This window comes from Myxine glutinosa, chromosome 7, assembly GCF_964187855.1.
Source record: "Myxine glutinosa chromosome 7, kmMyxGlut1.1, whole genome shotgun sequence".
NCBI classification, from domain to species: Eukaryota; Metazoa; Chordata; class Myxini; order Myxiniformes; family Myxinidae; genus Myxine; species Myxine glutinosa.
In genome coordinates this window covers 77156597-77174128 of record NC_136267.1, presented here as the reverse complement: position 1 = coordinate 77174128, position 17532 = coordinate 77156597, and the positions used below count along the sequence as shown (strand labels likewise).

Here is a 17532-nt window from a genome sequence, read left to right as displayed (position 1 = left end):
CAGGCCTTCCAGCGGCTGATGGACAGTGTGCTGCGCAATCTCACCTTTCTGTTCGTCTACCTGGATGACATTCTCATCGCCAGCACTTCCCGGGCGGAACACCTTGTCCACCTGCGCATGCTTTTCGAGCGCCTCGGCCAGCACGGCTTCATCATCAACCCAGCGAAATGCCAGTTTGGCGTAACGGCCGTCGACTTCCTGGGGCACCGCATCACGAAGCGCGGGGCCGTCCCGCTGCCTACCAAGGTGGAGGCAGTCACAAGTTTCCCGCGCCCCCGCTCCATCAAGGCCCTACAGGAATTTTTGGGGATGTTAAATTTTTACCACCGGTTCGTGCCTCGCGCCGCCCAACTCATGCGCCCCCTGTACGAAGCCCTCCGGGGCAAGCCGGCCAAGCATGACGTCGCCTGGACCACAGAGATGGACGCGGCGTTCACCGGTGCTAAGCTGGCCCTCGCCAACGCGACCATGCTGGCGCACCCGGCGCTCGACGCACCCATCGCCCTCACCATGGACGCTTCCGACTACGCGGTGGGCGCCGTGCATAAACAGTGGGTGAACGGGGCTTGGCAACCGCTGGCCTTCTTCAGCCAGCAGCTTCGCCCTAACGAGTGCAAGTACAGCGCTTTCAACCGCAAGCTCCTCGGCCTTTACCTGGCCGTTCGCCACTTCCGCCATCTTTTAGAGGGCCGCCCGTTCACGGCGTTTGTGGACCACAAACCCCTGGTCTTCGCCATGGCCAAGGTTACGGAGCCGTGGTCGGCCCGCCAGCAGCCCCACCTCTCCACCGTGCCCGAATTTACGACGGACATCCGGCACGTCGCGGGCAAGAACAACGCTGTGGCCGATTGCGTCTACCGGTCCGGCGCGAACGCCGTCCACCTGGGTGTGGACTTCGCCCGCATGGCGGCCGACCAGACCGCCGACCCCACGGTGCAAGCCCTCCGGATAGCGGACACAGGCCTGCGGTTGGCCGACGTCCCCTTCGAGGACACAGGCACAGTTCTCCTGTGCGACGTTTCCCTGGGCCAACCTCGCCCCATCGTGCCCACCGGATGGCAGCAGCACATTTTTGACGCCCTCCACGGCCTTTCCCACCCGGGCCGGAAGGCGTCGCAGAAGCTCGTGGCAGCGAAATTCGTCTGGCACGGGCTCCGTAAGGACGTCCGCGACTGAGCCAATGCCTGTGTTGCCTGCCAGCACGCGAAGGTCTACCGGCACACCCAGGCCCCTTTGGCACCATTCGACGTGCCCGCGCGGCGCTTCGACCACGTCAATGTGGACCTTGTGGGACCCCTTCCCTCCTCGCGGGGCTTCACCCACCTCCTCACAATGGTGGACAGGACCACCAGGTGGCCGGAGGCAGTCCCGCTGGCATCAACAACATCCGCCGACATGGCGCAGGCCTTCATTGGCACCTGGATTGCCCATTTCGGCGCCCCCTCGGACATCTCCTCCGACAGAGGCCCGCAAATCACCTCCGAGCTTTGGGACGTGGTCGCCCAGGCCTTGGCGGTCAAGCTTCACCGCACCACGGCCTACCACCCCCAAGCCAACGGCTTGTGCGAGCGGTTCCACCGCTCGAAGGCCGCTCTCAGGGCCAGCCTCCAGGACGACGGTTGGGCCGACAGGCTCCCGTGGGTCCTATTGGGCCTCCGAACGGCCCCTAAAGAGGACCTCCAGGCTTCCACCGCTGAGCTGGTCTACGGCCAGCCACTGCGCGTGCCGGGCGAAACAATCCCTGACGCCACCGGCCCCTGGTCCGTGGCTCGCCAACGCTCGGTCCTCCAGGAGGCCGCCAGGAGATTTGCCCCCGTGCCCACGTCCCTCCACGGCTGCCCCCAACCCCACGTCCCCCCAGCACTTCGCACTGCGGAGTACGTTTTTATCCGGCACGACGCACACCGGGGACCGCTCCGGCCGCCGTACGGTGGACCTTTCTGGGTCCTGAAGAGGGACGACAAGTCTTCACCATCGACATCGGCGGCAAGCCGGACCGCATCTCCGTGGACCGCCTCAAGCCGGCCCATTTGGACCTCGACCAACCTCCACGGTTGGCCCTTCCTCCACGACGGGGCCGTCCCCCGTCAACCAGGCCCCCCGCCCGACCATCCACCGCCACGCCACCTACCACTCCCACACGAAACGCCAGGGGTCGTTTCAGCCGGGTCATCAAGACACCCTGACTCTGACTCTGACTCTCTTGAAAATCCTCTGTATCTCTTTGCTGATGACTCTACTCTCTGTCGCTCCATTCTTCATCCCTCAGATCGGCAGTCTGCAGCCTCCTCTCTCTGCAGACCTGGAAAAAATCACAGACTGGGCAAACAAGTGGAACATGTCTTTCAATCTTGACAAATCTCACACTCTTACAATGTCTCTCCGAAAAGACCGACTGGACAACCCTCCCATCCACTTTCTGAATAATCCTCTCCAAGAAGTTCTGTCACTCAAGCTTTTGGGTCTCACTATCTGCCATGATCTTTCCTGGGAAAACCACATTTCAAATCTGGCCTCCAAAGCCAGTCGCCGACTGGGCATCCTCCGTCGTGCGAAGTCCTTCCTTGGCACACCTGAGCTCCTCACCACATACGAGGCTTTCATCCGCAGCTCAATGGAATACTGCCCTCCCCTCTGGGCTGGTGCTCCTGCCTCACACCTAGCTCGTCTTCACGCTGTTGAAACCAAAGCATTCAGAATCATTGGAATATCCCGCGATGAAGCTAACTCCAAGGGCCTCTCACTCACTCACCGCAGGCAGGTTGGTGGTCTTTCCGTCTTCTACCGACTCCTCTCTGGCCTTGCCCCCCCAGCTCTCTCTGTGCTCTGTCCCGCAAATATTCCTACAGGTCGCACAAGATCTGCCTGCAACCCTCTTATGGTCAAACTGCCAAAATCAAGACTCTCTGCTCACCTTCACTCCTTCATTCCTCTTTTCTCCCACCTCTGGAACAAACTCCCTCACTCTTTTCAATCCCACTCCACCCTCCAGGTGTTTAAAACAGCTGTTCACCACCATCTCTTATCTTCCCCCATCCAAAACCTTGATCTTTTCTACCCCCGCTAATTTCACCACAATTCCACTTTTTTGAAATACCAACTTCTGTCCTGGAAGTCCTTGGTGTCCTTGTGTTTTATACTTCTCCCTCCCCCCCCCCCTTCCCTGCCTCCTCCCCCCAAGCCCTCTCCCTTCCACACATCTCCCTGCTCTCAAATGTTGTGTTTGTGTGCTTCCCCTTCTCTCCCCATCTTGTTTTCCGCTCCCTCTTTTTATATATTTTGTTTGTCTGGTTGATTTGTTTGTGAAGTAAATGTTAGCTCTTTCACGAGCCTCGATTCAGTATACAAAAAAAAAAAACCCTCAAACTGACTCTCCCGGTGCATGTTAATTCTGGGGGGGCACGTGTAGCGGTTACCGGTAGCATAACACTTACCTTGCACCGGCCAATGACGCAACCGGCGAGCGGTCACGTGTCCGGACTCGTCCGGGCGTGTTGACCTGCCTTTCCCGGGCGAACGCTTGCCTTGCATACCATGCCCCGTTGAGAGGCGTGGCTTATCTATTTGCATACCACGCCCCGCCTGAGAGGCGTGGCTTTTGTGTGTTGAGTTTGCGTTATAAATTACCGCCCGTTCGAGGGGCGGATTCAGTGTTCTTTTGAGTTCTTTCGTTTTGAGCTAAATAAATAGCTCAGTGAAACTTCGCTCCTGTGTCGTCCATTTTGTCTGGCTTTATCGTGCGAGCACAGCTCACACAAAAATACCTTTTATCTTATCAATATCACATTGGAAGTATGACAAAGGATCATGAGAATGGTGAACTACACAGATCGGCTTTCTACATTTAAAAAATGTCATAATTAACAAAAAGAGTCGACAGGCTTTCTATGGTAACCTATCAATGTATTGTGGTAAAACAAGACAATAATCACTGGAACGCTCGCTCTCTGAATACGATAATGATATCCATCTCGAACCTCGACTCGTATCTATCTCGTGAGAATAACAATCCAAAATGTCGATGCCTTACAGAACGAGTGTTCGTCTCAACCTTGTCCACTGTAAAAAGTTGAGGACTTTGAAGTTCCATAAGGAATCACATCCGAACATTTACATGTACATAACAAAGTACTTGGAGAAGAGGAAGAAGTTGTTTCTTGGGTTTGTTGATCTGGAGAAAACATTCAATAGGGTACCACGCAAAGTTGTGACATGGGCATTGAGGAAGTTAGGAGTGGAGGAATGGTTGATCAGAGTAGTGATGGCAATGTACAAAAGAGCGCACACAGCTGTAAGGACGAAGGACGGGAACAGTGGTGAGTTTGAGGTGAAGGTGGGAGTGCATCAGGGGTCGGTACTAAGTCCACTACTGTTTGTAGCTGTGATGGAGGTGCTGGCTCAGAACGTAAAGGAGGGTTTACCGTGGGAGTTGTATGCAGATGATCTGGTGTTGATTGCAGAAAGTACAGTCAGAGATGGGAGACCAGTCCAGATGATTGATGGCTGCTTGACGACCGTGCCAGTTGGCCTGAGTGAAATGCCAGACTCGTCGACGCTGAGGAGGCTCTCTGAGAATGGTCAAAGAGATGTCCACTTTAACAAGCACATGATCAGATGAGCCGATTTGAGCAGAAGAAGAGCAGCAGACATTTTGAGGGAAGTTAGTCAGAACCAAGTCCAGAAGAGAAGATGCTCCGTTGACTGAGATCCGGGTCGGGAAATTGACAGATTGCGTCAGTCCCAGTGAGTCGCAGAAGTCCTTTGCTGAAGAGCCATGGCTGGTGAGAGAGGTACCCACACCCAGCCAACTGGCATGGTGACAATTGAAATCACCACATATGAGGAAGAGAGAGATGGGTAGATAGAAGTTGGTCCATATTATCCGACAGCGAGATGTAGATGGAGTCATCACTGTTTGGTGGATGGTACAACACACATATGAACAAAAGGTGGGAGCGAAGGGGAAGCCGCAGCCAAAGGTATTCCTGGGGGTGAGGTGGAGAGAGGGCAGTGCAGGGCGAGTGAGGAAGAGTTTTTTTTTATAAAGATAGCAACCCCACCTCCAGGACGAGGCTCGGGTCTATCATACCGGAGGAGGGAGTAACCTGGGAGAGATACCAAGGAATCAGAGACATAATGAAGGAGGAAAGTTTCTGTTAAGCAGATCACGTCTGGTTTGTCAGAAGCAACCTGTATGGAGAGATCAGTCAAGTTTGAGGGAAGGCCCCGGATGTTTGAGGTCCATACCGTTAATGAAGAGGAAGGGGGAGCATCGGATACAGAACGGGGGGGGGGGGGGGAGGGGTAGGGTAAGATGTGGAAGAGGAGGAAGAGGTAGGGAGAGCTGTTGAAGGTGTGTCAGAGATTTCAGAATGGCTTGGAGAAAAGGAAGAATGGGGCGGACAAAAGGTTTGATGGTGATTGGGTGAGGCATAGTGAGGTGTTATTTGAGGCGGGGGCAGAGCGAGGCAGAAGGTTTGGGGAGATGAAGGTGAAAGTTGGAAGGGGGAAGAAGCGGGGAGGACGCTTTGAGGAGGAGGGGTGAGAGGGGAGTAAAGGAGGGGAGGAGCGACGGAGAGTCTCAGAGGGGAGGGGTGTGGGGGGAGTTTAGGAGGGAAGGGGCAAGGGGGTAGATTTGGAGGGGAGGGGTGATGGGGAAGTTTTGGAGGGGAGGGGTGATGGGGAAGTTTTGGAGGGAAGGGGGATGGGGAAGATTTGGAGGGGAGGGGCAAGGGGGAATATTTGAAAGGGATGGGTGATGGGGAAGATTTGGAGGGGAGGGGCAAGGGGGAATATTTGAAAGAGATGGGTGATGGGGAAGATTTGGAGGGGAGGGGCAAGGGGGTAGATTTGGAGGGGAGGGGTGATGGGGAAGTTTTGGAGGGAAGGGGTGATGGGGAGAATTGAAAGGGAGGGGTGAGGGGGAATATTTGAAAGGGATGGGTGATGCGGAAGATTTGGAGGGGAGGGGCAAGGGGGAATATTTGAAAGATGGGTGATGGGGAAGATTTGGAGGGGAGGGGCAAGGTGGTAGATTTGGAGGGGAGGGGTGATGGGGAAGTTTTGGAGGGGAGGGGTGATGGGAAAGTTTTGGAGGGAAGGGGTGATGGGGAAGATTTGGAGGGGAGGGGTGAGATTGGATTTTGAAAAGTGTACGATTAATGGGAAACGAACATTTATTGCAAAAAGAGTTCGAGACCTTCGAGTCAAAAATACGTTTGAGGAAGCTGAAGGAGGGGTGGAGTGCTGGAGAGTTTAGGGAATGTATGAAAGAGGCACTGTAAGAGATGGATTTTTTTTTGGAATGAATAGATTTGGTAAGTCGAAAGCATCCTTTTAGAGAGGAAGAAGAAAAAGGTGTTATAATATATGACAGAATACAGTTCTTCAGGGGAAAGTTTAAACATTTTTAACAACGTGATCACGAACAACGTGGTCAAAGAACGAACGAACAAATAAGAACAACGAATAAACGAATTAGAGCAGAGAAGGAAATATTTTTTTGGGGTTTTTTTTTTTTTCTGAGTTGAGATTTTAAACAAGGAAGTATGGGGTGAAAGACGGACAAAAAACAGGGAACGAAAGTAATTGCAGCGCAATCGACGAACCGCTGAGAGAAAAACAAGGCCCCAAGGTTGGACACACACAATACCACCTACAAGAGCCAAGGGTGAACTTACTTTTTCCACATGCGAAATTTGCATTTATGTTTATTTAAATTATATAATGGACTACAAAATGTCAATGTTTCATGATATTTGTTCTCTTATATCACCTTTATCTATCAATATTGTTGAAATGAAGATCAAATAGCTGTATGTTGAAATATGTTGAAAAAGTCAAAACTTTACATGGGGTGTACTTACTTTTTCATGTGACTGTATGGATGGACTGAAGGAGAAGATGAACAAGTGGAAGGAATGTATGGAGACAAAAGGTCTGAAGGTGAATATCGGAAAGACGAAGGTAATGGCAAGTGGTAAAGCATGTGGTGAGGTCGAAATAACTGGGAAGTGGCCGTGTGCTGTGTGCAGGAAGGGTGTCGGAATGAATTCCATTCAATGTACAATGTGCGCTGAGTGGGTTCATCAAAAACGTAGTGGTTTGAGAGGGTCATCAACCAGTGTGGCAGCTACATTCAAGTGTAAGGTGTGCACAGAGGGCGCTGCAGATGGAGGGAATGTTGAGTTGGATCTTGGAGACAGCGTGAAGCTGGAAGGTGTGAAAACATTTTGTTACCTAGGAGACTTGCTGAATGGAGAAGGTGAATCAGACTCGGCAACGGTTGCTGGAGTGAGATGTGCATGGAAGAAGTTTCGGGAACTGAGTGGCGTGCTGATGAGGAGGGGAGTGTCGTTGAAGCTGAAGGGAAAGGTGAATGCTGCATGTGTGAGAAGTGTTATGATTTATGGGAGCGAGACATGGGTAATGAACGTAGAGCAGCAAGGAAGGCTGGAAAGGGTGGAAATGCGAATGGTTCGGTGGATGTGCGGAGTATCGTTGAGAGAGAGGAAGACAAATGATGAATTGCGAAAGATGATGGGAATAGAGCCTGTGATGGATGCTGTGAAGAGAAACAGGTTGAGATGGTTTGGTCATGTGTTTTGAGGAAGGATGAAAGTGACGGGTTGAGAAGAGTGATGGAAATGAACGTAGAAGGAAGTAGAGGACGGGGAAGACCGAGAAAGACTTGGCTAAAGATGGTCGAAGAAGAAATGCGGGCAAGGGGGGTAAACAAGGGGAGATGCAGAAAATAGGGCAAAATGGAGAAAATTGTCATGGGGACCGCATGGCTAACCCCAGCTCTTGCAGGGAAAATGGCCTTAAAATGCCTGTTGTGTTGTTGTATCCTAACATTTAGAAGTTCAAAACATAATTCATCCTGTTCTAGCAAATATGCTCTATAAATCAGACAACTTAATCAAGTACCGTATTCTCATAACTCGTCCGTTACAAACTTAGCTACAAATATATATCAGTAGTAAAAAAAAAAAAGTAAAATAGGGAAAACAATGTCAACTATTCCCAAGTCCAAGACAGAGGAATAAAATCGTTATCATAAAGTATAAATTGAAAGGTTATCACAAGCGGTTGGAGTCCTCTGATGTACGGACAGGAGGAAGGCCTTCAAGCCAGGATAACATGTCGTTTCTTTCAGGCAAAGAAAATAAATATGCAGAACAATGCAAAAAGGACATCAAAAAGAACATCATAGGCAAAGTGGAACTTATATTTAATAAAGGTCATCACAGAAATGCCCAGGGGGCAGAGCAACAACAAAAAGAAAAAAAATTAAACTTCAAAATTGCAAGCATGATTTTGTCACGTTTGGTCAAAAATGTAGAATTTTATTATTACAGTATTATTGTTATTATTATCCCTTCACATGATTGTATTGTAAGGTGGTTTGGGCACTGTACTTTCAGTGTAAATTAGAATGCGCTATACTCCAAACCACTACGAATCGATTCATAGTTTAAATACTTGAAACGTATTTATTGAATTGGCAGCCAGTTTGATATGCCGAGGATGTAAGGTGTTGTTTCCCCACAGATTGAAGAAACCTAACCGATTGTCCAAACACACTCGGAGTCCCCCGCCCCCTCTCTTCCCTCCAAAATGTGCATTTCCTATTTCGTCGATAGATGTAATGACCTTAAAGTATTCCTTCATTTTGCAACACTTACAAGCCACAATGGCATCATTGCATTTGTGGTTTGTTTTGAGTGTCGCAACAGCATTCCAACTGCTGTCATCATGGCAGCTCGGCAACAATCAGCCATGGCATTGCAGCAAAGACTTTTTCTGTGAAATTGTGGGCCTGATGAAAAATGTGAATCTCCCAAACCGGATTTCCTTCCACAGTTCCTGGTGAAGATTAACTTTCCATCAAATTCCTCTTGGCTCCTCTGAACCAGGTGTTCTTTTCAAAGCCAACATCTCTCTACCTATTACAAGGGAGCAGCCTCAATGATACAGAATATGGCTGTTGCTTTGTTTCCTTCCCCCTCTTTGTTCATTCCTCCCCCACTGTGGGTTCATATACTCTGTCACCTTTCTCGTCCATGAGCTTTGATCTTAAGAAAAAATATACATAATTGAAGGACTGATTACGAAAGTTCTGAATCATTTGATAGTAAATGTAAAAATAGGGAGGTTGGGTTGAAACCCTAACGTGAAAGGAGAGAGGAGAGATAAATACAGAAGTATTACAAGGGAATACATTTACGAGCTGTTTGTAACAAACGATATGTTTTTACTAATAAATACCAACATTTGTATCATGTCAGGTTGCTTAACGTAATTATTAATTATTATGCAAGTAGTCTTCAAAATATTTATTTTTCCTTAAACATTACATCACGATGAATCGATTCCTTGATTTCTGCTGGAAAAAATAAAATATAGAAACGTGCATTTTCCTCTTCAGGGGATGAAGCTTTTCACACATACCAAAGAAAGAATAAACATGACAAGAATTTTGCATTTCATTCTTTGTTTGTTGCGCGAGAATAAAATCTGGCTGTTGCGTCATGGAGATGGCTGATATCCTAGGATTGTGGTTAGGGGTGAGGGAAAACGAGACACCTTGGTTCGCAGGTGGTCAGACCCTGCGGCTAAATTATTCCTTCAACCCCCTTCGCGAGGTTCCACATCAGCACCATTCTGATCTGTCAACACGTGAATGCAGCATCGCTTCTCCAGCTCGTTCGCCAACTTCATTGCTGCCTTCCTGTGCTTCGGCCTCTCCCAATGGCACCAGAATTTGCGAGAGTGCCGTCAAGCGGGCGGCAGTGGTTTGGCGAAAAGTCCCAAGCAGCTGTCGAGCCTCGGCAACCAACATTGCAGCCTCATCAGGCTGAGATTGGCTACAGTCAAACAAGGCGCTTTTTAGTAACAGCTCTTGTTGCCGGCTAAAATGAGCAAGGTCGTCTGATATTGCTGCCAAGTCTTCCAAAGCCATCTGTGATTGGGGAGAAAAATGGAAATGATTCAGAAAAAGCCATCTGACTGCCATGATGTAAACAAATGCTTTGCTAATTGGATTGTTAGCAGTGAAGAATTAGGGGAATATTTGTGACTCAAACGATGGCAAACGACAAGCAAACAAAGTCGCTTGAATCCCACCTCATCAGGATTGTTTGGAGTACAAAAAAAAAAAAAAAAAAAAAAAAAAAAAAAAAATGCACCAATGCTCATCTCAATCGTGTAAAAGCATAAAAATTTTTACACAAAACATGCTGCCCATCCCGTGCTCGGTCTCCTCCAGGCCTCCGCAGGGCGCATGCGGTCCACCATCAACCCCCTTCCCAAAATCCAGAATCACGGCTCACCTCCACTCATTTGTTCCTCTTTTCTCTCACCTGTGGAACCAACTTCCACATTCTCTTCAATTTTATTCTTTCCCCTGGGGCTCCAGCATCTCAAGTCATCCCCAATCCATACTCATGATCTTTTATATCCCCCACCAGCCCTCCCCAAGCCTACCACCTTCTGCTTCCAGATTATTACCTCAACCCCCCCTCAAGTTTGTGCCTGTATTCAGCTTGCTCACCCCCAGTATCCTCCTTCCACTCTCCTTGCTCTTTTCTCTTCTCCATTTCCTTTCTTCCTCCAAGTCCACATCTATTTTGTCCCTCTACCACGCTGTTGGTGTGTCCCCCCCGCCCCCCACCCCCCACCCCTTCCTCAATCTTTCCAATGCTCTTTTCATTCTGTTATGTCTTGGTTCGTTCAGTGTTGTAGCTCCTCCACTAGCCTCGACTCTGCAAACATACAAACTAAAAGCACTCTTACCTTAATGGTGAGAGTGTCTGTTTATACATAATGCAAAACGAACTTTAAAAAGGAACTTAAAGTACACTCTTTCCCATGCCTTTGTCTTGTATGTGATATGGTACGAGCTCTTCCCTCAGCCATAGACTAAATAAAATCTATTTTAAAATATTTGGCTAAATATTTAACGTCTGATAACCAACATAAGATGTTTTCATGTTCGAACATCACAACCTTCTCGGCTCAGGTCTTTTTCGTTCAACATCTTAGGGACAGAAGAAAATCCATTTTTTCTCAGATACTGGTAATTATTGGGAGAAACTACAAAAAAAAAAATCAAGGGATGGTAATTGATGCTTTATGGTATACCGGTAATTAAATGATAAAATTTAAGAAAATATCCAGATTTCCAAATACATACCCTGGCCTCTGCAGGACCTGTATCGCTTTGTCCATCCTTCTCAATTTTAACGGAACAGATGTTGAAGGCTTGCCGATAATCCTTCAGGTAATCACACTCCATGTCCTCAGGCTCTACAGCACCCACCTGCAAACACAAGATTGCATGAACATTTGGCAAAGCGCAAGACAAACAGTTTGCAGAACAACATTCTACACAATGATTTGTGGGAGGGGGGTGGGGGGAAGGGTTGGGGTGGAGGGAGTTGGGGGTTTAGCTTTTAAGTTTCAACTTGCAATGTGGGGTTTTGCCAATATCAATTCACAAAATGTGGCTGGAAAGGAAAGCATGTGTTGTCCCATTTGCAGATTTCTGTATGAAATTATGAATAGTGCTTATATCAGTTTCTTCAGTAATGGTAACATTCTGCTTTCAAATACCTTATTGGAGATACTTCCTAACGGTTGTCAGTGAGAATGGCAATAAACAGTTTAAATTTGTTTTTTAAAATCAGAGAGCGAGATAATTTATTTCAGGGAAGGCAATTGATATTAAACAGTTTTTGGTGCATTAAATCAATCAAAAACAAACTTGCATGTTTGGATAGGAATACATTTTTAACACGTTTCAAAATACAGTGCATTTAGAAAGTATTTAGACCCTGGTGTTGGGCTAGCGGCTAGGGTGCCGGCTTAGGATCCTAGGATCCTGGGTTCGAATCCCGGTCAATCGCTGAATTAACGCCAGGGGGGTTGACTCAGCCTGTCATCCTTCCAAGGTCGGCAAATTGAGTACCAGTTCACTGGTAATTCCCTGCTTGTCGTTAAAGGCGGCAAAAAGGGTTGGCGTCAGGAAGGGCATCCGGCCGTAAAACATTGCTTCAAAAAGGGGACCGAAAAACAACAACAACCACAGTTCCCGAAAAAGGCCAACCCCCGCTTGCGGGGAAAAAATGGCCTCTAAAGGTGGTTTTTAGACCCCTTCACTTTTTGCTATGTTGCTGCCTTATACATACAGTGCTGCCAAACTTCAATCTTGGTTTCATCAGACCACAGAATCTTGTTTCTCACAGTCTGAGAGTCCTTTAGGTGCTTTTTTGCAAACTCCAAGCGGGCTTTCATGTGTCTTTCACTGAGGAGAGGCTTCCATCTGGCCACTCTGCCATAAAGCCCAGATCGGTGGAGTGTTGCAGTGATGGTTGTCCTTCTGGAAGTTTCTCCCATCTCCACACAGGATCTCTGGAGCTCAGCCAGATTGACCATTGGGTTCTTGGTCACCTCTCTTACCAAGGCCCTTCTCCCCGGATTGCTCAGTTTGGCCGGTCGGCCAGCTCTAGGAAGAGTCCTGGTTGTTCCAAACTTCTTCCATTTAAGAATTGTTGAGGCCACTGTGCTCTTGGGAACCTTCAATGCAGCAGAAATTTTTTTGTAGGCTTCCCCAGATCTGTGCCTCGACACAATCCTGTCTCTGAGCTCTGTCGGCAGTTCCTTCGACCTCATGGCTTGGTTTTTGCTCTGATGTGCATTGTCAGCTGTGAGACCTTATATAGACAGGTGTGTGCCTTTACAAATCATGTTCAATCAATTGAATTTACCACAGGTGGACTCCAATCAAGGTGTAGAAACATCTCAAAGATGATCAAGATAAATGGGAGGCACCTGAGCTAAATTTCAAGTGTCATAGCAAAGGGTCTGAATACTTATGTCAATGTGATATTTCAGTTTTTTATTTTAAATAAATTTACAAAACTTTCTAAAATCCTGTTTTCTCTTTGTCATTATGGGGTATTGAGTGTAGATTGATGAGGGAAGAAATGAATTTAAACGATTTCAGCACAAGTCAGGAGACGACAATGGTTCATGAGCAAGCGGTATTCAATGACAAAGGACGGACTATAACCGAAACAGGCCCGGACAGGCCAGGCCCGGAAATGTCAAAACGAAGGTTACTGACCTTGAAATGAGATAGAAAATAATGTATAATCAGTTATGAGGTTAGTTAGCTACACAATACCGAAAATTCGGTGAAAAATGAAATGAAAAAAAAAAAAAACATGAAAAAAAAATCAAAAATTAAAAATCGAGCTCCGTGGGGCTAGACATGACATTGGCCCAACCAAATATCGAAACCCCTGTCAGATTCCACCAAATCCCTCGGAGAAGATGTAGCTTGAAATCGATTACCCCTTAAAAAGATCTTTTTCGGGCGTGGCTCCGCCCACAATGGGCGCAATACGCCCACTCGAGGCAGGACACAAGTAGATCATGATATCAACCTCCCACCCAAGTTTCATCAAGATCGGATGATATAATCGGGTAATTATGCTGCGGACAGACAGACAGACACAGACACACAGACGCACACACATGACGAATATAGTGGTCACTTGATAACTTGTGAACCAATAAGGCTGCAACATAACAAAATGTGAAAAAAAGTGAAGGGATCTGAATACTTTCTGAATGCAATGTATGTACCTTTGAGGGAAGGGCACTGGCAATGGAAATGTGCTTCATGGCATTCGCACACTGCTGTAACAAAGACAATGGCAAACCATTAAATTAGAGATACACACTCGTATATGTACCCAGACATATGCCACAGGGTGTTCAAAAGGTTACAAGAAAGATACTCAAATTGTCCAAAAAATGCCAACTTTTCAAATGTTCAAACAAGTACAAATATATTATTAACAAGAGGGAGAATTGCTTTGCAATACATGTCTCCGAATGGTCCCAATAAAAGTTCTTGTTACAAGCACTCAGTAATTGCTGCAGAATAAGTTGTACTTTCTGTAACTTATCATAATAAAGACATGTACCAAGTTTCAGTTGAATATGTTAAAGGGTAATGGAAAAAAGTCTGGAAAACCACAGGAGGGATGGACAGATGGACAGAAAATCTACAGTCCCTTCCGGTGCATCCAGTAAGGGACTAATAAATATATTTGCTTTTTACCTTGCTTCCCCCTTCAGGGGATTGTGTGGCCGGAAACAACAGCAAAGGTGTGTAAGAGTGAGTAAGAGTGAGAGTGAGTGTGAGTGTGAGAGTGAGTTACAAAAATTGTGATTGGTGGCAGAGGTAATTAAATGAAATTTTCCGAATGAAGTGGCCGCCCCCAACAATTAATCATTGCTCAATGAAGCAGCATCCACTCCTTACTCTGGGATATCATGCTCAGAAACAATGAGACTATTGCCAGACTCTTTATACTAACTCTCTTAATGTTCACAGTTAAACAAATCTGATGAATGCAAGGGTAATTCTCACAACTAGGATGTTTTTCCCCTTGAATTTCAAAATAGTGCATCCTAAAAAATAAAAAAAAATAAAAAAAATAAAGCAGACCAAGCAACATGGACAAGCATGTGATAATATAATCCAGTATATCTATCTATTCCAACCCTGGTGTTGGGCTAGCGGCTAGGGTGCCAGCTTAGGATCCAAGGATCCTGGGTTCGAATCCCGGTCGATCGCTGAATTAACGCCAGGGGGGTTGACTCAGCCTGTCATCCTTCCGAGGTCGGCAAATTGAGTACCAGTACACTGGTAATTCCCTGTTTATCTTAAAAAGGCGACAAACAGGGTTGGCGGCAGGAAGGGCATCCGGCCGTAAAACATTGCTTCAAAAAGGGGACCAAAAAAACAACAACAACCATGGTCCCCGAAAAGGCCAACCCCTGCTTTGCGGGGAAAAATGGCCTCTAAACGGTGGTTTTTATATCTATCTATACCATATGAACAAAGGTATTAGCATTGCCGGGTAACATTGCCTCCTCCCAGCTCTTTCCCTTCATCTGGATGGACGCCTACTCGACCAACGCCCCCCCCCCCCCCCCACTCCCACTCCACCACCCTCTCTCCAGACTCCCACAACACCCCACCACTCTCCTTTCAGACTCCCAACCCCCCTCCCTCCAGACTGACGGGAATACTAAGAGGGGGACAGAGAGAAAGAGAAAGAGGTGGGGGAGAGAGAGAGAGAGAGAGGGAGGGAGGGTGGTAAAGAGAGAGAGGGAGAGAGACGGGAGTATTCAGTTGGGGTCCAGAGGGAGAGTGAGGAGAGTAGAGAGATACGAGGGCATGGAGAGAGAGAGAGGATATATATATATATATATATATATATATATATATATATATATATATATATATATATATATATATTTGGGGGGGGGGGGGAGAGGGGGGGATCGAAGATCGAAGCTTGTAGAGCCCTCGCCAAGTGGCTCAAGCATTCAAGCAAGCACTCCAATAAAAAGGTCCAGCCATCGCTTTGATGAATATGGAGAACGAGGCATCTTCTTCTTCTTTTGAATTTTTATGGAATTTTCAAAGCCGCAAGGCTCTCAATATACACCACATGCCTAGGCATAAGAGTGGTGAACGATGGGGCCTTTATGAAATCCATAATACTACGTATATGGATTTCCCGCTCTTTTGAAAATCTCTGAACCACCTTGTCGATTTGAGAATGCTTTTGGTTTAAATGGCAGAATTTTTTCGGCAGATCTGACACGCCAATCTCCACCTACTTAATACTTTGAAATAGATGCAGTCTGGGTCCGTGATATAGAGGGAATTTTAAAAACAGATGGTTCAAATCTTCCAGTTTCCTACAAGTATCACAGGTCACAGTAGTGACACCCTATCCTATGGAGGTATGCAGTAAGACGACAGAGGGATGACAGCCTTCCTTAAATAAATACGCTTAGTTATAAGAATCGGTTGTTTCTCAAAATTCACTGATTTCCCTGCAGGTTTAGCAGGTGTATTTAGTCCATCAGCTACAATCCTCAAATCATAAGACAGTTCTTGATTATATATGTACTTTAATTAGTCCATGAGAGACCATCGTGGAAAATTGCATCATATAATGCATCAAATCATTCCAAGCTCCTACTTTGAAAACTACAGCACCTACAAAAGCCATGTATATTAAACAGCGATTTGTAGGTATGAAGATCATTAATTTGATGGTGTAAGTGAGGAAAGTGAAAAATAAATTGAGCGCTTAATCGTGCAGAAACCGTTGCGGCCTGTTCCAAGGCAAGGCATTTTTGAGCAGGTGGAAACAAAGCTCATCATCATCAGATCAGGAAATGGAAAGAATGTGGAATTACCCAGACTCTTTCTAGAGCTGGCCGTCCGACGAAACCAGGCAAGAAGGATCTTGGTAAGGGAGGTGGCCAATAACCCAATGACCACTGACAGAACTACTGAGTTCCTTCACAAATCTAGGGTTTATGGGAGAGGCCCGACGAAGCCACTTCTGCCAAAAAGGCACATGACAGCACGCCCAAAGTTTGCAAAAAGGCACGTGAAAGACTCAGATGATGAGGCAAAATATTCTGTGTACTGAGGAGACAACAATGGCTCATCTGATGAGATAAGCTAGGCCTGGCGGAAAATGAGCACAGCTCATCACCCAACCAACACCATCCCTACCGTGAAGCATGGTGGTGGCAGCATCATGATATGGGGATGCTTTGCAGTGGCAGGGACTGGGAGACTTGTACGGATAGAGGGAACAACGAATGGAGCCAAATACAGGTAAATCCTTGAGGATAACTTCCTTCAGCATGTAAAAGACCTTAGACTGCAAAGAATATTTACAATCCAACAGGACAATGAATCCAATCATCCATCCAAAGCAACACTGGAATGGCTTCAGAACAAAAACGTGAAAGTCCTTGAATCGTCCAGCCAAAACCAAAACTTGAATCCTATTGAGAATCTGTGGAAAGACCTGAATATTGCTGTTCACCGACGCTCCACATCCAATTTGACAGAGCTTGAGCAAATCTGCAAGAAGAATGGAAGAAACTCCCCAAATCCAAATGTGCAAAGCTGATACAGACATACCTAAGACGACTCAAAGCTGTAACCACTGGCAAAGGTGATTCAATGAAGTATTGACTCAGCGGGTTGAATAATTATGCAAGTTAGATATTTCTGTATTTCATTTTTAAGGATTTCGTAAAAAGAATTATATTAAAAAAAAGAAAAAGAATTACACTGACATTATGGGGTATCATGTGCAGATCAGTGACAAAAAAAACAACTCAATTTAACCCATTTTATTTTCAGGCTGTAATATAACGTGGAAAAAGTCAAGGGGTGTGAATACTTTCTGAAGGCACTGTATATGCTCATACCAAGATCAAAACAATACAAGCCATCCCATCTAGCAAGATGATAAAGCATTTCAAAATTATACCTTTCAAGCCAATCACACCAGGCACTATTTTGCCCTTGGTATATGACTTTCAAACAAAAACAAAGAAATAAAACGTCCAGGGAGCAATAACAGGTATTCTAAGCAGATTCCACAGAGTTATATTAGGTGTACTGGAAAG

At 46.6% G+C, this 17532-nt stretch overlaps 1 protein-coding gene across 6 annotated transcripts in view; it reads right to left on the bottom strand.

Annotated features, from left to right (window-relative positions):
- Positions 1-8216: 8216 nt before the first annotated feature.
- Positions 8217-17532, bottom strand: part of LOC137431336 (uncharacterized) — a 47170-nt gene continuing 37854 nt past the window's right edge. For 2 of the 6 annotated variants that reach the window (XM_068122558.2, XM_078781885.1), the window contains exons 9-11: positions 13654-13707; positions 11198-11323; positions 8217-9964 (exon numbers count right to left, since the gene is read on the bottom strand). In XM_068122558.2, the coding sequence (XP_067978659.1) occupies positions 9656-9964; positions 11198-11323; positions 13654-13707 (489 nt within the window). In that variant the 3' untranslated portion in view covers positions 8217-9655. The remainder of the gene's footprint in view (positions 9965-11197; positions 11324-13653; positions 13708-17532) is intronic. The other 4 variants (XM_078781884.1, XM_078781887.1, XM_078781888.1 and 1 more) reach the window with 2 other exon arrangements.